We start from the raw sequence: 22,331 nt of genomic DNA on the forward strand, positions 1-22,331 counted from the left end.
TTTACGAGAATTTGCACAATTATTCCAACACCACGTGAATGAACCTGAAACATTAAGGAGCTAAGACTTGCACCACCAAGGGTACAGTGTTACAAAGTTATAAAACCATCATTCTGAGCTGCAAACACTATGAAATCAGGAGCTAATGTGAAGAAATATAACGTCACAACACAGTTTCAGCTCCAGGACTTGGCCTCGTGCACGTCCCCGTCCATTAGCGGCGTGCTGAGGCGAGGTGACGGCGGGCAGGACATGGCGGCCGAGATGAGCGTGCAGCTACGTGAACCTGACTGATGGGTTTGGTGCCACGTGGTGACAGCTGCTGGGACTTTGTCGAGCAGGTGTGCATTAGACTGAGGGCATGTTTCTGGGTGTTTGATGCTTAAGTGGCCAAACGTCCCCTGACAACTGTCAGCGCAGGTATCCCTCCACGTGTCACTGCACGCTCTGCTCCGTCACATATCTGCCTTTAATTGGCTGTTACGTAACTCGGGTTTATGGAGAGATGAGAGTTCACTCCACTGCGAGTTCTGCTTGACGCGATGAAGAGGAAACGTCGCTAAACCGAGCCTTTTATTCTAAATTACGTGACTGATTCCTGCTTGTGATTCATCTTTTCAACTCTCACCTGTGATTAGCTCTTTGAAATTAAAGTACAGGGCAACAGCTGTCTTCTTTATAACATATATCATATAATATTCTACACAGACTGAACACACAATGCTTGGATTCTAAGTATTTCAGAAACAAAGAAGTGAAAAATTATTCCAATCTAATAAAATCTTTAACCTGATTTCTAGGTAGCAACCTTTTCTTCACCATAAGAAAAGACCTCGGCCTGAAGTGACATCTCCTTGCTTGAAAGGATTCATATAAACACAGCTATGGATAAGAATATGAAAGCAGATAATGGTTTGACGAGAATGGCCTCAATCATACCCACTCTTCCACCTAGGCACTTAGAAAATCACATTTAAATTATATGGAACCCGCATTTATATTTGGATCTGCATCAAATCGCACACACTCAAAAGTATTCGTCCCCTCGGAGAAATCAAGTGAAAGGTAGAAAAACGTCCTATTTCACAAGAAATAGGACGTTAGGAGAGAAAAATAGTGAAAGAAACTAGAATTACTGCACTGCGGTTGTACGCCAACCTGTGTAGTCAGTGTGACCTTTAACCTTTGACAATTGAAACACATGAGGTCATTGTGACCACCAAAATCAAATTAGTTCATCCTTGAGTACAAGGGAAGATTTGTACCAAATTTGAGGAGATTCCATCAAGGCCACTGGTTGTCGCCGGTAACTCAAACTTTAAAATTGTTACTTCTACACCCTGCTTTCAGCTTAGTTCTTCAACACACATTAAACCAGAACGAGGCTCTGTTCACATACACTAAAACTAATTTTAACTGAACCTCAGCAGCTGTATATAATATACACGCATCCACTTCATGGGAATAACTTCCTGTCAGTGTCACAGCCCATTAACCTGGATTAGGTCACGTAAACATAGCGTGTGTGGGTAACGCTCCTTCCTCAATCTGCTATTTAACCAGCCTCATTTTATTTATTCCTTCATATCGGTTCGTACACAAACGGGTGATGTGTTCGTTTCAAGTGTGTGAGCCATCAACTTCTAACTCTGTAAATGGTTCCTGTTTGTTCTATGACGCCTCCAGAGCACTTACAGAAAAAACTAAAATGGTCCATCGAGTAGAAAATTGAATCATTTTGACCCGATTGTTTATTAAACTTAAAACTAAAGAGTCTTTGTTACATTGTTTAATGTTATGACGTCACTCACCTTCCGTCTCTTGATGGAACCTCTGCTGACCACAGCTGCCCATTAACTCGTACTTCTTTTCCCCCGTCTGAAACACACACACACACACACACACAGTTGATTTTAATTTGCAGTGGGTAAGTTTGTTACATAAGCAAGTGATGAGGAATTTCTCCTCGACAGTCCAGAGGACACGTCAGGAGTATTTATAGACGGACGCTGATATTCAGGATTTAGTCAGAGCTCAGGGATAAACCTGGCACTTAGAAACAAGAAATACCTCGTCAATATGGAGGCACAGCCAGGCAGCCATATGGTTTTCACTGTGCACACAAAGGGATTCCTCGATGGGACCGTGACCAAAATCACAAATGATACATGGAGACGGCGGAGTTAATGGCATGTACTGCAGCCAGCCACCAGGGGGCGATCAAGATGATATGGCCTAATTTTTAGATAGATGTCATGTCGTCCATCTTTATATAAAGTCTAAGGTACCTGCTGATGCTGCCCCTTTATACAGAGGTGTACATTTTAATATTTAAATTAAAGCTAAATGCTAAACTAAACCTCGTGGAACCACTTCTGTACTTAAATTGTAGAACTGTAAAGCCTATATTCATAATTCTTATTTGCATCATAGATTCTTACAATCTGTCCTTACTGGACAAGACCTTTGGAGACCTTTAATACTGAGTGAACAACATCAAGCTGCTTTACAACCTGTACTATAATCTCAATTAATTGGTGTCCCTGTGATATCACTCCTAGCAGGATGAGTTACCCAGTCAACACGTGTGAGCGGTTGATAGCACAAGGCGGATTAGAGAGTTTGGGATTGGTGTACCTCGGAGTTCCTCTCCGGCGCCCGATTCTCCATAATCGCATAAGCAGGATCAGCTCGGCGTCGCTCCTCTCTGCTATTAAGCCTTTTGTCTGGTGGGACAGAAACATACAGTATGTTTTAAATATGTAAAACACTGAAAATAATTTTGTTGTGGCTTTTAAAATCCAGTTTGTTAATTAAAGCAAGAAATTCCTGGTTAATGTAAAACAGACACAGCAGAGTTGTCATGCTCAGAGATCCAACATGCTGCAGACAGTCACCTGATCTAAACACTATAATCTGGCTAACACTGAGTTTTATAATCTAAAAAGTCTTTATATGATGGATTAAAACATCACAATAGACTTTAAAGTATATTATGTCAAGTATAGTGGCATCAACATTATAAACCAATTTTATAATGACACACTGAGGATGAGAAAGGGGAACTACGGCTCAATTGTTGAACATAACTCAGCAAAGCTAGTTACAAATCGTAAAGATATTTCATGTAATTTGATTGGTTGGAAGACGGGAAAACACGTAGCATCAAAGATCTTTGGAATGTAAAATGGAATCACTACAACATTTCATCCTTTGAGTGGAATTTTTTCATAAATGTTTGTTGCTAAATTTGAATAAATTCTCATTTCATACGAACGTGTCAGACGGGCAAAGGGAAATATCTTTAATCATTTATAAATGCTAGATCAGTTATAAGCCATTAATAAATACTTCAGCTGTGGTGATAAGTGTTTTAACCATTAAATGCCTAAGTTTTATTATTCATTTATTATTAAGGGCATATAGTTCATCTTCAGTATATTATTTATTAATCATTAGTTGTAACCTATAAACCCCTTTATAACAAGGCCTTATAAAAAGTTTTGACAGTTTTTCATCCTAAGAAAACAAATCCACCATCAGTCGGTTAGTTCATATCAAAGCTCATGTACATTAATCATTTTATAAACTTTGCAGTAACTTAAACTTTGTTTTCAGATCCACCAAAGAGCAACAAAACAGAAAGAAACCACAACGAGGACACAAGCAGTTTATTAAAAAGAAAAGACAGGAGGAAAAGTGTGTTTTTATTGATGACCAAGAGCAAGAAGAATAAAAAAAGAAGAGACTCTTCAGGAGGAGCCGAAAGGAAACTGACGCCAGAGGAATCGTAGACGCTTTGTTATGAGCTGAAGAGGAAACTGGTAAAGAGGCCTCTTACCTTCAGTGGCCACTGAGCGACCATTCATCTCCTGATAATCACAGAGCCCGTCCAAGCTCCGGGATCCATCACCGTGACCTTGATGGAGCGCCGTCTCGTCAGCAGCCGCTTCCTGTTCCTGGCTTCTCTTCAGGTGCGGCCCTGAGGGAGAGCTCGGGAACGTGGGAACGCTCGTGAATCGAAACATTTCAGCCGGGACGACTCGAGGAGGAGGGTGACAGTGCTCGCTCTGACACTTCAGACAGTTTTCATAAATGACGTCTCGGCCCTTCTTCTGTGGATCTTGTACGCAGCTTCCACTTGGTGCCGGTTTGAGCTCGTTTCCAAAAGCAGGGCTCATTGATTCATACAAGTTCAGTCTGGCTTTCTGAATCTTTGCCTCTGGCTGCCTGTCCGTGCCTGGGAAGCCCAACAGATCCGCCAGGAGACTGGATAACTTCTCTCTCCCTTTTATTGGCAACGGTGACTCCTTGCCTGCCCCGTGGAAGCTTCCAGCGCCCGAGGAGACCACTTGCCGTTTCTCCTGAACCTCCTTGGCTGTAATGCCGAGTTCTGAGGCAGCGCTGGGTCTGCACGCTGATTTGTCAACACTTTGATCTGCTGGATTGAGAATATAATGTTCTGGAGGCAACAACTCTTCAACACACTTTGATTTCTGTCCCGAATCCTCTCAGAGCTGCGGCTGCTGCGGTTCGTCCAAAACATGCATCACATCTGTTCATGCATGAAACGTGCAGATGATTAGTTCAGCTACACTTACCTGTTACGGCAGCTGTAACTGAACCACTTGCCGGAATGCACGGTGTCCCCTGTGGAATGAGCCAGAAAACATACTCATTAGATTCTTCATGAAAACTAGAGCCGTCACCAATTTATAGGCCCTTCACATCAGCATTTGTTGGACAAGAAAACTTTTATTTTACACCATGAACCACGTAGAAAAGATGTCCATTTAATTTAAAATTTTAATTTTCTTAATTCAAGTTCTATTTATTTGGTTTTATTTTGTGTTTTCTTCTTAATTATCATGAGGTTTCTGGTTAAATATCAAACCTCAATTCTATTTTTTTTTAATAAGGGTTTGATAAGGAGATTTTAGGATTACATGACTGGATTAACGTGAGGCTTTGTGTGTCAAACAGTGAGTAAACATCTGAGTCTGGTGTTTAAATATGAGGCACCAAAGTAAAAGGCTGGAAATTATCCTTATTTATTTATAATCCCATGAAAAGACACCAATGTGCTCATTTGTGTATTTTCTGATCCGTGAGCCGACTTGTTCCCCTGAAGATATAAATTTAAAAAAAAGATTGTTTGCAAAATATGTAGCTTATATTTCATAAAGGTTTAAATAATTTCCTTAAACACATGTGCACTGCAGAGCTAAGATGAATGCATCAGGAAGAAATCATGCATTTGTTGGGGCCTGTTTTCAGATTGTGGATTAATAAACAGTCTAGTCAGAATTCACAGCAGATTCATAACAAACATCAGAGCCAATATTCATTGTGTTGATGCAACATGTCATCCGGAGCAGTGATGTGGCTCAGTGATGCGTTTTAATAGACTCTAAACAACAATGAAGCTTCATTACAAAGAAAAAAACATCTATCTGGCTTTGGCTTCACAGCTTTTACTTATTATCTGGACTTTTAATGAGAAAATAGAGATTTTTGTCAAATTTATACTTCAAAAACAAGGTCAACACAGGGGACTGCTTTATTTCTGAGGTTTCATTAATGTCCCTGAATGTCCCGTACGCCACTGTCATGTGACCACATCCATTAAATGTCATATTCCAGTATTCTGCTTTGATAGTCTGATGACAGTTACAGCTAAATGATATACGATAAATATATTCATACATTCATAAATACATTTTGAAATGTGTTTATGGTTTAATATTTATAGTTTTGAAGTAGCCCTTTGACTGTGAGCCATTTAAACACCACGGGGGGGGGGGGGTTTGTGTTGCTCAGGGTGAGATGTTCCCTCCCACACTGATCTCATCTGATCCATCAGCTCCTCCTGTTTAATTTAGTTCACTTAGAACTGGCAGAGGAACAAAGAACAGATCCTGCAGAAATGTACTAAGTTTACATGATGAACAAGATGCACCACCAGCAGATGGAGCTGTAGATGTCACGGCAAGTATGGAGTAGACAGTGGAGTGACATGGAAAGAGCTGGGTGTTTAACAACAACGGGGTTTTCCAAAGAAAATGAAGAAATATAAACTATACATCACCACACGCACCAGTAAATATTGAATAAAAAAAAGCATACCAAACTTTTGAGATATAAAACTGCACTTCTCAAAATCCTAAGCCCCCCCCTGGTCTACACTAAAATCTAGTTTATCTTTCAATACATTTATTCTTTGCAACTTTAAGACAAGACGATGGAAGCAACAAAGCAGAATTAATGTTAAGCTATTTAAATAATAAATTCATTATTCAAGTGCTGCTGTGACAACTTAATTTCCATCCATCTGTCCGAGAAGAAAAATCACCATCACCCCAGAGAACAAGACGACTAACGTCATAACTCAGACTGAGGCCTGATTAGGGTTGCAAAATTCCGGGAATATTCAAAGTTGGCAACTTTCCATGGGAATTAACGGGAATTAACAGGAATATACGGGAATTAACGGGAATATACTGGAAATGTTGTGGGTAATTTATACTAACTGTATTTACCTTGTCATATACAGACATAAATATAAACATTTTGTTGTGTCATAGGCTGATTTGAGCCCTGTGGAAACTTTGGGCACTTGTAGTGTGAAGGATGCTGGGAATTATCTGTGCATGTGAAGGAAGAATGCACAGTGGAGGGTTGAAACTCAACGTGCAGTGTGTGCTGCATTCCATACATTTTTAAAATAGAGTTTTAAATGATGTTTTTATTGCTCAGCGTTTAATTTGCATAGTTTTTTTTTTCAAAATTCCCAAAATTCCCGGGCTTAATATTCCCGTGGAAAGTTTCCGGAAATTTACCGGAAACTTTCCGCCTCTTTGCAACCCTAGGCCTGATCAAGAAACGCTACAGATTAGAAGCTCATGTTGCATCTTGCTTTAAAAAAACAATTAAAACTCAGGTAATATTCACTTCAGACTAATGAAGCGCATTTAAGAATATGAGACATCTCCATGTTAAGCAATGAATAGAAGGCGTACAAAGAGAAAAAGTGAAAGTCACTCAGAGGTCTGCCTGTGCTTTCAGGTTGGCGGCTGAAACGCTAAGTCGCTAAGACAGATGGGCTGTGGGACTGTTGTGACACCGAACGCAGCGCGGCATCACCGTCAGCCGGCACGATACCGCAAAGGTCATATTGACAGCGAGCCCCGGAACAGATGATACAATGATGATAAGGCCTGCTCGCACAAGCTGCTCCTGCACGACAGCAGGTTGCACAACGGAGAGGACATTTTTTTTTTTAGGACAGACTCTTTTGACCACATTTTTCTGGAATAGACAATAGGAGGTAATCGTAAAGAGCCATGATTTACCAGTGTAATTTTGGTAATAGTTCTTTTTATAAAACTGATGTTCCATGTTTCTGGCAAAGGTTGAAGAGACAAATAATTTATTAAAACCAAGAGAGCATATAAACAGATACCTGTTCCAAACCTTATCAGATCTCTTCCTTCTTACCTTAAAGCCACCACACACTGAGCAGATGGCCACGATGGTTTTGGAGACAGATGTGACGGAGCTGCAGATGTGGCAGGAGTCAGGATGTTCACTGGAGGCCACCATCTTGTTTCTGCTCTCCTCTGAGGGGTCTGGTGAGTGTTGGCTCATTGATTGTTTGTCAGTAGTTTCTGAGTCACGCTCACAAGTCGTGACGCTGCTTTTATCCCCCTGGGCCGACTCTTCAGAAGCGTCTTTAGTTGGGCTGGAGGGTTCCTCGGGTTTGGCGCCCACGTTTCCTTCTTGTAGAAGATTCCTTGGAGAGTCGTGCAGGTACCGGAGTGATGTCGGTACCTGGTACTCGTGTCCAGGGGCACTGGGGCACGTACAGGGACTCAGGTCTTGAGTCAAGTGGGGAGGCAAATTGAAAACCGAGCCAAAGTCGTCCCCAGAGGTGATGTCCAGGCTGCCTGTGTAGGAGGAGAAACTTCCAGAGTACGAGGAATGGCTGCCGGTGGCGATACCGCTGTCAGACGAACTCTGACGGCCGATTTCCTGAAGCTGCCGCGGGGGTTTGACCGGAGGCCGACTTCCAGCCCCCTGGCTGACTGAAAGCTTCTCCATGCTCTGCAGCGGCACTTTGGCGGCAGCATGGCTGACTGTTTCCGTCGGGGCAGAGATCGGTTCTGTCCAAATGGCCAGCCGGCTGCCGATGCTGCAGTCCGATTGGCTGGTGTCAGAAGTGTCCGAGGAACCGGATATGCTGCGGTCGTCTCCTCCAGCCGACGGGCAGTACGTGGACAAGGCTGCGGAGAAGGACGACAATGGGTATATCAAATATCACATATCAAATTGTTTGTCTTCCACCACAGGGATATCAAATCTGACAATTTAATTATGTTAGATCGTTTAGGGCAGACTCCCGTGTACATTGTACATTTTCTGGACTTCATGTCAGCAGCATTCTTGTTACCTGTGCTGCTCCGGTGAGAGAGCATGCTCAGTCGCTTCTCCAGCTCCTGAGTGTCGTGGTTCAACTTCTCCTCCACGCTGGTCTGACTGCCACTGGTATCTGGATCCAGAGAGAATCAGAAACACTCTGTAAGTTCACCCACAAGCACAAGAAGAAAACTAATGGAACAGAGCAGTGATGAGATTTAGTGAGTGTTGCTGCTGTTGCTGAGATGGGGGGGGATCAGGAGTGTCGCAGCTGAGGGGTTTGTTCTGCGGGGACACAGCTGCGACAACAGCCACACTTACTCCAGATAAACACGAGGAGACACTTTGAAAACACGAGGGTCTCACTCATCTTCATGTGGCGTCATGAAAACAACATTTCACAGACGAGAGCAAACGCAAAGCAAGACGCATCAACAAACACGGCTGGAGTGGTGGTGAACACCGGACGGCCAGAGGAGAGGGTCACACAGGGGAGCACCTTGCAACACTGCAGGTTTATTAATAGCACGGCCACATGGCTCTGGTGGTACGTGCTCTGCTGCCCCTGGTGATGTGAGGGGATCTAATGTAGCTCAGAACGCCAAGGTCAGCTCTGACGCCAGATCGAGGTTTTTTCAGAAATCTATCACTGTCTGAAATATGAATGTGACGTGTTGCAACTGGTATCCATGAATTTAAACGTTTGAAGTCCCGTCATTGAAGACAAGGAGATGTAGGTCCTGTCTGAGATGCACATATTCTCCACTGAAAGATGAATTATGCAACAATGCATCTCAAGAATCCTACGACCCCAACCCGAGTAAAAAAATTCTAGAAAAAAGTGAGAATAATGTCAAAGTAATGAGGATAAAGTAGTAATATTAGGCTACGTGTCCTTTTAGAGGGCTACTACCAGAATATCAGTCCGTCTCTTACGTTAATATGAAGAATGTTGAGCAGCAAGTTAAGTTATATTTTAGTACAAATTTCACAACTCATAAATCCTTCTTTTGACAGATCAGCACCATTTTATCAAAAGTATCAGGTCTTTGAAAAGATTGTTCAAGAAACCGTCTGTTCTGAATAAAGAAAGAACCACGTGGAGTGTTTGGTGATGGTTGACTGAATATCACTCTGCCAGGAAACAAGAGAACCTCACAAAGGGTTTTCTCAAGAAACAATAAGATTGGTTCCCGATTGTAAATACAGAAATGGAACTCCAGCAAACATATTAAACACATTTATTTAAATTTTCTTTTTCTCAAAATGTTGAAAATGTAGAAATATAATGTCTCCCACAACCTGAGAGATTATCACCATAGAACCTGCTGCCACATATTCCACCTGCTCTCCATGTGAACAGGTTTCTTTGCCGTCGCCAACATGAGCCGAGCCAGCAGCTATGACCGAATGCAGCACGGCCCAAGGGATCACACAGGCATGCATCATGGGTAATACCTGCTCTACTGACAGGTGTCATAGCCAATCACGCTCGGCTGTATTTTTGCCGCTCGCTCATCCCACCTAAGCTGCAGTAACGCCACCGCCCCCCCGCCCCCTCTGGCTCTAGTAGCACAGACGACACCGAGCTGTGAACGGGCTTAAAAGGTGTCCTGCTATTTATGATGAAGGAAAAGTAAATAAACCGACACTTAGTTGACAAATAAAGGTTCTTGTGCGATAACGTATCATAAAATCTGAGTTTATTCAGGTCAAATTTAAACCTTAGTCATTTATTTCCAACATTTCAGTGATGTTCAGAATTCAGAAAGATGGACGCACGACAGCGTGCAGACACGATTATGGTCTGCAGAGGAAGATGAGGAGGGGTGAGGGGGGGGGTGGTATGCATTGAAGGGGGTGCGCTGGTGGAGGGAGGTGGGGGGAGGAATCCTGAGGATGAGGTTACATACATGCCCGGAGTGATTAGGAGGCTTTGGCTGCTCTTGCTTGTGTGAACTGCGACTTTGAACCCCTCTCTGCCCCCCCCACCCCCCACCCCCAACACCCCCTGCTCCTCCGACATCCCCCCCGCTATTTATTCTACTACGCGCAGCAATAATAGAAGCATGAGCTCAACCTGCGATCGGGCGGTGAGATGTGTGAAAACAAGAATATCGAGACACACACACACAAGTCCTGTTATGTTGCCGACTGGGCGAGAACGTTTTTTTTTTTTTTTTTAACCGCCAGGGTGGAAAACAGAAAGGTGTTGACACATTCTGTTGCTCGATCTAATATTACTACAGCGGGAGAACAGATAATGTTTAGCAAACTAACATAACTAGGAAAACTCACATAAGATACAATGCGTTGTCCCCTGAGTCTTTGTATCCAACACCTTGTCAGCTATAATATATTTAATTTATGTATTAATGTCCAAAAATATAACATATTTTCATCACAATTTCCTGTAAAAGTCTATAAGAACATAATAAAATTGTTTCTAAAGCTCATCAGCAGTTCAAACAAAAGAAGGTTTAACACAGTGAAATTACATTGATTAAATTGGTTATCAAAAGTGTTGAGGATAATTTGTTTGCCGTTTAAATGAAACAATAATAAGCTTCAAACTTTTTAAGCCTAGAAATTAACCAGATACTCATCGGGTCTGCACAATGGGAAACAGCTGAGGGTGGTCCTGTTGATTTATTTGTATTTTATTCCCTTTTCTCTGCTTCTGTTCCATTTTTTTATTCTCATCGTTTCTTCCTTCTAAACATTAAGAAAAAGGTTTAACTTAAAATTTAAGTTAATATTTAAATATTAGCTCTAAAATGTCAATATTATTTAATAGACTAGTTGAAATCCTGTCAGACAAATCTACTGTAACAGTAGTAAAAACACATAATGGCTATTTTGATCTCGGCTCTTCCTCCAGCAGCATCACACCCTCAACTATACATAGACATATACAACCGAGTTTGGTTCCATAATCACAGTAAGTTCAGTAGTTATCCTCTTCTTGATATTTAAGATGAGCCTAATCTTTACATCGACTCAAATTATAAAACTGCTTCTGAGGATTAACCAATTACATACAAATAAAAAAACAGCTGTACGTTATAATACAGTCACATGAAAGCTTGTCCATCCAACTCTCTGACTCATTCTGCCAGAAATGGACAGATTCCAGGAACACATGCATCACACCTCACGGCTATAATAAATCCCTGAAAGCACAGGAGGGGAGCCATGCCCGCTTCGCTACAATAATAATGTCGAGTGTTGACTTAAGTGTTTGCTCGCACTCCTTGGCAACAACGCGGCAGTTCATTATCCAAATACTGCGAGGATCACACGGAGATCCACCTTCTGTCTTTAAATAAAAAGGTACCGTGCAGACCTCACACATGCTGCTGGGTTTCCACTCGCTTCCAGTTAAGCAGCATTAAGAGATCTCTGGTACTGACCTGGCAGAACGGGCCGCAGTCCAAAAGGGCCTCTGTTGGGGGAGATGCCTCGGACGATGCAGTCGAACAGAAAGCTGATCTGCTCGCTCTCAGCAGACGCCAGCAGGAAAACACCGGCCCCTGGAGAAGGCAAACTTCAGTTAGTCGCAGGATTTTTACAGCACTGGAGTATAAGTCACATTTTTACTGAAATTAGTTAAACTTTATTCAACAGGTACAAACGAATGAGAACGTTGGTGCAATAATTTGAAAGTTTTCAATAACAATTATTGGCAGGGCTGCAACCAAAGATTCATGATCGATTAATCAATGCTTTGGTCGATAAAACAAGAACAAACAGATCATAGAATTATAAAAGTCAAAAATAGTGAAAAATGTCCACCACAATATAAAAAGGCCCAAAGCTGCCATTCGTTTGTTGTCAATAAAAAAAGACTCAAACCACAGAGCTGTAAGAATACAGAATATATGACCCAGCATTAATTGCTAACTTTTGGTAATGTGAAAGGTTAGTTAAATTACTCTTTGTTAATTTATTGCGTCATCAAAGAGGATACAACGATGCAGAGGTCAGAGGTCGTGCTCTCCTGACCTGACTGACGACACAAATGGTGGTCCGTTACAAGGCGTCGCAAATGAAGGGTCGTAGTGTCGCCCCGTCACTGAGACCACCCATGTCTGACCTCTGACCTCTAATCACATTCCCTACTACCCTGTGGTCGTGAGCGAATTCAGCCCCTCCCAGCAGATGAGTGGACATCAGGTGCACAGTCACTGGCCACAGAGCAACAATAAGCTCCAAGCAAAACAGAAAGAACAGGTGGCACAGTTTGTCTGGTTCACAAAAGATAAGAACTCTGCCTCTCCGCTCTGAAAGCTGATAAAACAGCATCTGGCTCTATAGAGCTGCGTGACTGTAAATGAGCTCAACTCTTCACAAGCGCTATGATTAAAGTCTGGCCCTGTTTTACAGCAGGAAGTAAAAACTTTTTCTATTCACAAGTGAGAAACTAATGGAATTAAATCTGCATAGGCACGTTTCAACATTGTTTAGTTAAGTTGACCCTGAATTTAATATAGAAAAAGAACCATCGCCTCAGCCCAAAGAGCAGGAACTGATGTAAAAGTATTGTGACCGTCTTTAAAGCAGCAGATCAAGTTAAAACCATTTTATCTTCAACAGTTTTCAAACATACAAGAGTCTCAATCATTCAGAGGCGTGTTAGTTTCCACCTGATGGATTCACTCTTAAAAGCTCAGTTTTGGTCTCCACCACCTCCTGAGATAAATCCGGCTCCTAAGCTGTCGAATGCTTCACTAAGCTTACCAGCATTAACTTTGTCTGCCATATTGGATGAACAGGTGGTAAAGGCAGAAGGAAAACACAGAACCAAAAGAACTTAAAAAGGTGTGGGGCTGAAAAACAAATATATGAGTCAAAATGGAAATCAAATGAAAACCTCTGTAGAGCGGAAGGAAACTCAAAATGAAGCCAGGTGATAATTTACTTATATAAAAACAAAGAAGAAAGTAGATCATTAGTCACCAAGATTTTCCTGTTATTTGTTTATAATAATATTTTCTAATTTACATCCCAGTGTCGTTCAGTTTAATTATTTTCATGACTGGTTTGTCTGCTGCAGTTTCCCTCTGAGAATATTAAAGCATCTAAATGGTTTTTCAACTTGATGAAAGTTTAAAACACGAACGGATGGATGGATTTATGATTAACAGTGTTTCTCCACAGGGCTGAAACTAATGATCGTTTTCAGAATTAATTAATCTGCTGTCATTCTCTTGATTAATCAATCTTCTGAACTGATTTACTGATCTAAAACAGCCACACACACACACACACACACACACACACTTTGGTTTCTTGGCTGGACTCTCCGACTGAAACACTAGAAAAACGGAGGATAAACTAACAAACAGCACGAGAAGAAAAGGTCGAACAAATGCACAGTTCAGTTACAGCCGCTTCATTTAGAAGTGACAGATCCAACACGTTACACCACTTCTCCGTGTGCGGTGAACACGCCGTGCTGAGAGATGACCTGTCGCAGGAATGTTCAGCCTTCAATGACACAAACCCTTAAAACACAACATTCGTGTTCGCACTCATTTCCGTTAATTGGCTTTAAAAGACATATTCGAGTGAAAGTGCTGTCTGACCTTCATATTCTGCGAGACCCGCTGCCGAAGAGTTAATGGAGCTAAATAAATCACACGTCGCATTCTCAAGTGTCGTGTTTCCAGCGGGCTCATCGTGTAACCGTGGCGCTCTGATGTCTGCGACGTTCCCCTCGTGTCTGCGTCCGTGCCCTCCAGGTGTTGACACCCACTCGTCTCTACTTTAATGGTTTTGTATCTATTCCAAGATGTAAACTGTGGTTCACTTTACCACGGTGACACGTGTAAGTGAGCGTAGGGAAAACAGAAAAACAGCAACTCTGATGTTGGACTTCTCTACAGACTTTCCATCCTGCAGCTGGTTTCTTGTTGTCGTGAAGCAGCTGATTTCTAATGGTTTCTTGTGTCAGAGGGCAGAACACTAAAATTAGTAAAGATGTCTTCTGCCGTCTACATGACACTCGTGGGAACTGTTTGGGTTTCGCTATCATTTTTTAGGGTCTCAACTGTATTATGTAAAGTTTTTGAGGTACAAATAAATGAACTTTGCGATAACTATAAGCAAATCAAATCACCAATAACTGGACTTCATCAAACTCACTAAACAGATGCATCCTTCTCAGAAACTCATGACTTCATGGGGCCTTCCACAAACTTCTGCCACAGCCGCAGAGAAGCAAGACTGTCCTCTAAAAGTTTGAGAAGTTGATCAACAGTTGGGGAACAGTACTCAACAGCGACGGAGCAACAGGTTGTAAACTTTACAGTCTTAAAAAGACCACCTCACAAAACTATCTGATGGTAGAGAGCAAGGTGAAGGAGACTGGGAGCAGCACAACGCAGTAAATCGTAAAACACCCGTTGTTTGTGACTTGGCTACTTCAATCGTCTCAGGTCTGGTTTACAACTTTGTCAGCAACAGGGCAAGAGAGAAACTCACTACAAACATTTACTGTCTGATGTTCGAGAGATTGACGATAAACATAAAGTTAAATAACACAGTATAGTACAGTAGTATAGTGCAGAAAGAACAGCTCTGCAGCTGAGCTGAAACTACAGGGGATGGAGAGTGTATTTGTAGATGCTTAAAGAAAAAGGTATATAGGAACATGCATGGACCAAAAACCACAATCTAATAAATGGAAGACAAATCCAGGATCATTGAGTCAAATATTACTTTAACATGCAGAGTCACCAGGGGGACCTAAACCCCATCTGAAAAGGCTACAGGGGTATTTTCCACCTAAAATGATTAAGAGAAACAGCATCATTCAAGTAGAACCATGACAGAAAGGGCCAAAGACAAAAGTTACACGTGTCCACATACTTTTGGCCAAATAGTTAGGCAAAGCGAATCAGGAAAGATGAGGTCAAACTGTAATGAGCCAGAAAACTGGAAGAGCAACTAAATTAAACAACAGCTGCAGCAGAAACAGAAGAAGTCCCAGACCGCTCTCTGCCAGGGAAACAAATAAATAAGTTGCTGGAGTCGCTTTTAAATTTGAGACACTCAAACAAGAGTTGATTGGAGAAAAATAAATAAATCGTACAACTCATGACGACATCTGCACATCTCACCCTCCTGGAAGCGATAAAAAAACACATCTGAAGGCGGCTTTTTCCCTTTCTCTCCTCTTTGTTTCATAAAAGTCCATTGAGCATCTTTTGTTAATGTGGCCGCCTGAGGGAGGCCAGATGTACGAGCAGACAAGAGGAACGAAGCACTTAGTGACTCAACGCGCTGATCCAGACACCGATGTTCTCCGAGCAGAGAGGCCTCACACACAGGAAGCAGGACTGAAACATCCTGGACGGCTTCGTTTAAATCCATTTAACGTTCAGTATGTTTACTCTTCGTAACCGCTTCTCTAAATACAACATATACATGTATAAATGACCCAGCTATGGACATTTTTCATCGAATGATCCTCAACCCAAAAAACAAACCTTAAATGAAAATGAGCGGCACCTAGATGATTAATAATCACAGCATTGCTCGACCGAAACATTGTTTCTGCCGCCGTCGACTCAACAAACACAAACCACATTAGCAAAAGTTCGGCAGAGCAACTTAATGAACAAATTAATTAAGAAAAACTGAATTAAAAGCCGTCTCACTCTCATTTGACGTTACTGTTGTGGGAAGGAGCCTCATTCAGACACATCCGAATGAAAAAGGGGAACATGAATCACAGCAGGTGATTATCTGGTCTGTGTGGAGAAGCCATAAGGAAAAACACAGCTCACATCACGATTTAATGAGCTGTTAGCTGCTTATGATGCAAGAGGGACCAAACGATATGACGAAGATGCTGTTGTACCGAGACTGATCGACTTTCCTTAAAAACTAATTTATTTGTTTTAGTCTTTGTGAACGTCAAAGTCCGGACTCAGTTTTCCTGATATTTTGCATAGTCTCTAAACGCCTTTGTTATTTCAACTTTTCCATTTTCCAGTCTCAAGTTTGATGTTCTGTTTTGTAACCCTGCCATTTTGTCAACTACTCACTGTTTTTGTGGTTTTAAATAAATCTGCTAAATGTGCATTGCTCATTAATCTGAACTGTTTTTCTGTTTTCCCGCAGTTGCTTTATTTCCCCTCGTCTTCCTCAACATGACGGAGCCGTTTCAGCCCAAAAACCATCTGTCAAACATAATATCATTTTATGGGCTGCTTACCTAAACACATCCACATGTGGCATAGAAATAATAAAACAGCCATCAACTTACAGTATCCACATCTCGTTCCCCCCTCGAACACAAATCCGTGGGGTACAGGTCCATACCGGCGCAGGTCTGGAAGGTTCCAGTGGCCGATGATAACCGGAGGGACGTCCCGGGCCAGAGCCAGCAGGTTGTTGCACAGATGAAGAGTTGCAGGTCCGCTCTCCAGCTTTGTCCCTGGTAACACGCCAACGCTGAATCTGTGAACTGAGCAAACACACAAACTTCATAAAAAAGGAGAGAACAGAGGCCTTTTCTTCAGTTGAAGGACTCGCATTATAGAGGATGAGGCTTTCCTATACAGACCCAACAGACCGTTACAAACGGGCTTTGGTGCTTGTTTCGCAGTTTGCAATTAAGACTGTGTTGACTTTCACTAACGAGCTGTGAGGGATGAACAATAAAGTTTAAATGGAGCAGATTAAATGGAGCAGCAACAAAAATTGGGTGAACATGACTTTCTTTGGACTTTGAAACTAGACGGGAAAGTTGTCTCAGACCTGCCTCACATGAAAAACATAAATATACACACAGCCCTGACATGGTCATATATACAGTACATAGATGCCCATACATAGCATATGTTTCCATTACATACACATGTCCTCATGCATACAAATAACATACAGAGAGATCAGCAAGACATGTTATCACCTCCACTAAAGACAAGATATTTTCTCCCGTCAGTTTGATGGTTGGTTTGTTAGCAGGATGACGCAAAAGCTATTGAAAGAATTTCAAGGACCCTTGGAAGGAGGAGATATGGGCCAAGAAATTATAAAACTTTCTGGTATGGCTCGTGACGAAAGGGCAGATCCAGGATTTTTTATTTTTATCACTTCAACATTGCTTCAATTTCCAAGGGAATAATTCAGGGAATTTGATGATAAACAAAAAGAAAAATCTGGCATATTTAGAGAGTGTGTGACTTCTATTGGGAATCTATTGGGCTTTGGCAGCGGTGTCAGTCTAGTTCCAGGATGCTAAGGCAGATGGGGAAACATTACACTTTTAAAATAATAGCACGTGTATAAGTATAGATATGTTCTTGCACATTTTTCCAGGGGCGAGTAGATATGCAGAAGATTGATGGACGACTGAGTTGATAAACTGTTCCTAAGACTGGTGGTGCATGCAGCCCTGCTCCTGTAACCTCTACCAGAAGATAATAAAAGACCAGTCTACATGCTGCATCACCTATAGAGGCTTTATATCTAAACAAACAGACATGAATGGTATTGATTCTCTCATCCAGCGATCATTAAAACAACTACAATATGTAATTTGTGTGGGCATGTGATTAAACGTTTTGTGAATTTGTAAGGGGTCATTGTTGGATTGCACTGTATTGAAAAACACAAAGTCCCTACACAGCGATTACTTCACCCCGGATTAGATTTCATTCCCCAATAAAAAAGGAGAAACAGCTGCAGAGAGAATGAAATCAGCGAGCGGAGCCCCGAACACAGCGCGCTCACATCTGAAGCCCGAAAGCAATCGATCAAAGCCAGTTAAACATCTGTGGAGCCGTGTCGAAGCAAAGAGGAAAAGTGATGTAAAATTAGACATCGCGTCTCACAGCCTCAGTGCCTCGGCTCGGCCTGGGGCTCCGGGGGAATTTCATTCAAAGCGCGTGTGTGTAGTTTTCCCCCTGAGGCATCGAGTCAAAAAGACTTTCGCGGCACCGAACAAACGTGAGATTGATGGAGGCGACGGTGAGGAACACGTCGGGCCAGCTGTGTCACGCCATCGCTCACGCTAAGGGAGATTCATCCGCTGCCACACGACAACAAAACCTCTGCAGGTGACATTTCTGCAGGTTAGGACACACTCCACTCTGTGGCATTAACATCAGGCCAAACACACAAAGGGCAGACACACAAACACATTCTTCAAACTCCCTACACAAGTGGTCAGACACGTGCACATATGCATGTTTTATCGTCAACAGCAAATCAAGCCCTGTGTTCTCCTCCACACAAGCAGGTCCCATAACACTGTCTGGACTCCTGCCACCAGCTGAACAGCACAGTGCTAATAATAGGGTCGGTTTGTTTCTCTTTATATAACTTGCATCATAGACCCACAGACTGTATACAGGTCAATGCGAGGCTACACTATTCCACAGGGTCGGACGTGTATTTCGGGAGGAAAGACGAAACAGAACCATGTGACTGAATGACGACAGTTGTTTGTTTAAAGAACGGTTGGGGACCCTGACGTCGAAAATGTCATATTTTTAAAATTTGAATTTGGATTTTAAAACTTCCAACACTGTTCCCAGCAACATCATCACTGCCGAACAGATTTCGAGAATAGGTGGATCCCAAACCTGACAAAGAACTCATAAGGTGTTTTAGTTACAACAGTTTAAAAATCACACATACACAATAATGTTTGTTATTTTAATATTTTACAAATGGACGAGAAGAAGAGACAAGGAACCTAAATGATCTAAAAAGCAACAAATGCAGAATCTTTCATAACCTCATGATAAACACCCTGACTACATTAAATACTGACTTGATCATTGAGTAATAATTACTTTCAGACGCAACTTTTCAAATGTTGAAAACCCCCTTAATCCATCCTCTGATGCAGATCTGAATTGAAACGTATCGAGGTGATTTCTGGTTTGTTCCCCACCCTTCCACAAAATTTCATGGAAATCTGTTTAGAAGTTTAACATAAAACACAGATGGAAACATAACCCTCTTGGCTGAGTTAATGATCAACGCGTCTGTCCGACTGACTTCCAAGCAATTATGAATTCCTTTATTTCTTCCAGACTGGACGACAAAGTGCTGCCAATCCAACGAACCTGCAGCGACTCTTAACCCTGTGTGTTGCCTCCATTTACTATTGTAAAAATAAAAAGGTGGAGAAGACGAGGCAAAAAAGTTAGAATTATATTGCATCTCACTGGGCATCATTAAAACGTAGTATTTATATACCATCATGCATTGCGCTCATGATAAGTGAACTTTACAAATTAAGTATTGGACTTTCCACCGGACATTGTGACACAGAGAATACGCCAAATTGTGACACATCCAATATCTGTGTGGAGCAATAATGAGATTGTTACCGTCATCAAAACAAGAGAAATGCCAGATTTCAAAACTATTTCTACATTTGTGGCTTGACTGGCGCAATTGTTATTGTGTCCTCATCTTCTGCACCTGGGATCTGTTGCTCATGAAAAGGTGGAAACTTACTGAGCCTGAAAAACTGTTTCCAACAGGTTTGGTAAATTACAGGGTGCTTTCATTTGACTGCAGTGAATTTACCCACAGTGAAACGCTGCCGTGTGATGGATGAACCAATCTGCTTGTTCAGAATCGCTGTAACTACAGAGCCAACAGGTCAGCTCCAGTGCTGTTGTGTATAATGCTGAGTCGTTGACATTTCCCTCAAAGTTTTTCCAGGGGAAAATAAGAAAGTGAGACACAAACTATGGGAGTAGAAGCAGGGACACATTAGCTCACCCTCTCCGAGGCTGTACTGGAGGCGGACGTCCCAGGCCTGCAGGGTCTCTCTGCTGTCGAAGCCCAGTAAAGCGGCCTGGTTCAGGCAGAGGATGCCCAGAGTGAAAGCAACGCCCTCATACCAATGTCCTGCCTCCAGGCCGCAGATCTCCTCCAAGGTCACACTGGCTCGCTCCTTGTTGCCCTGCGCTTTGTCCGACTTGTCTTTAAAAACCAGCAGCACGAGGCAGTCTGGAGGAACCAGAGAGTTCATATTAGACATGAGGTAGGATGAAAAACGCGGTTTGAGGCAGATGCTTCTTAACCTTATATTTCTAGAGTATTTAGTACTGCCCTAAATATAACTAGAAAGCTGAAAATCACAATTTATTCCCAATGTTAAGTGTCAAATAAGATGTTTTCTGACAAACAGTAGATGTTGTAGTGTCTTGTCTTTGGCACCGTGAAACAATCAGTGTCAACTGACAAAACAAGACTGTGTGTGTCTGTGTGCGTCGCTCTCCTTCACACCAACACACCTCCTAACACACATAACTGAGGGATGAGAGCACACAGCTGTGATAACACTGACACCGAAGATCTGAGGACGAGCAGCACCCAACCTCCGTCTAACCTGCGGAGCACGTCAAGCTGCTCAGATCCACATCGCTCAGGAAAGTTCTCTCTGGAAATGTTTCAGAGCGACAGACACACTTCATCGCTCTGAAACCACAGAGGCTCAGCCATTTAAAAAAAAGAGCCAAGTCATTGATAAATGGGTTCAGGGAACTTTAAACTCTGTAACAGGCCTAGATTCAGTGAGTGCACATTCATGATGCATCTAAAAATACAAGTGAGAATCAAACTATCAGCGTTTGGCACATTAACATTGAAGGTGGGAGTAAATACGGGTCAGGGAGCTTGTTTTTAAAGATAGAGAAACATATTCATACATTTAAGAGAAACTCTGCATTCAAGAGTTCTTTGTGTTCAAGACGCACAAAGGGTTAACAATAGGTTGGCTCTTATTTAACCTGGCGAACACATTTTGTTCCATTTTCTCTGCTCATGTTGACGTCTTACTCTCATCATTCCTCCTTGTAAAGAAACTGTAATAATACGTTTATTATCGCATCTTGCAAAAGTTTGTATTTACTTGCTATTTTGTTGCCTGTTATGTGATCCTGCTCTGGTGCCATCACTGTTAAATAAAGTTTGTTTACATGTTGCCTCTGATTTTCTATTTGAGATGACGCATGTTGTGATTGGTTGCTATACAAAAATGTATTCCTCATTTTGTATAACACAACTTGCTATAACTGCTATTTGTATTAGTGTATTTGTTTTACCTCTGAGGTTGTGCGTTACTTTTTTTTATAACAACACATTTTAAAACTTTAACACACACTGGTTTAGAAACTGTATTGACTTGGGCCCATGTTGTGAACACAGAAACACAAACCAGACGACAGAGAAACAAACATGGCAGCTCCACACTTCAACTTTACCCCCCTAGCAACACTGCGCATTTATCTAACTACACAACAAACAATAACAACAATTTAACAACAATTAAACAACAAACTACGATGCGTTCCTACCTGCTACCGGGGACGGCTTCCGTAGAACGATCCACCTGGTTTTCCACTGTAAAACAAAAACAAAACAAAAGAAAAAGTACAACAAACTTTTTTTTAAATCGCTCAGATTAAAATGCACAACTTCCGTCAACACAACGCGGTGGAGTTTTAAACCTTTTTTCCATCCCGGAGTCTGGCGTATCCCTCCACGACAACTGAATCCGTCATCTTCAGTCATAGTTCCTGACAGCTGCAGCGTCTCTGTCCCTCTCTCACACACACGGACACACACACGGACACACACACAGACACACACTGACTGAGGGGGTCACTTTCAAAATAGCTGCTCCCTCTCTCTCTCTCTGTGTGTGTGTGTGAGGGGTGAAGACTCGCCCCCAGCAAAGCACATGGAAAATGGCCTGACCACCCTGTGTGTGTGTGTGTGTGTGTATGTGTGTGTGCCAGGCTGCTGCCACCTGAGCTGCTTCACTGCTGCAAAGACACACAACTACTGGCAGAGACAACCCACGTGATCTGAGGATTACAACTAATATTTCATAAAAATGCATCTGTAAAATCATTAACAAACATTTACTTGCC

General features: G+C 42.1%; 1 protein-coding gene across 1 annotated transcript; it reads right to left on the reverse strand.

Annotated features, from left to right (window-relative positions):
* Positions 1–2,613: 2,613 nt before the first annotated feature.
* Positions 2,614–22,019, reverse strand: LOC133028782 (protein Dok-7-like). Its single transcript, XM_061095818.1, has 10 exons — positions 21,906–22,019; positions 21,753–21,798; positions 20,173–20,403; positions 16,691–16,891; positions 11,829–11,948; positions 8,450–8,548; positions 7,498–8,282; positions 4,602–4,650; positions 3,842–4,438; positions 2,614–2,726 (listed from the first exon to the last, which is right to left on the reverse strand). The coding sequence occupies exons 1-10, from the start codon at positions 21,957–21,959 to the stop codon at positions 2,614–2,616; spliced, it is 2,295 nt and encodes a 764-aa protein (XP_060951801.1). The 5' UTR covers positions 21,960–22,019.
* Between the last annotated feature and the right edge of the window lie 312 nt (positions 22,020–22,331).

This window comes from Limanda limanda, chromosome 22, assembly GCF_963576545.1.
Source record: "Limanda limanda chromosome 22, fLimLim1.1, whole genome shotgun sequence".
Taxonomy (NCBI): domain Eukaryota; kingdom Metazoa; phylum Chordata; class Actinopteri; order Pleuronectiformes; family Pleuronectidae; genus Limanda; species Limanda limanda.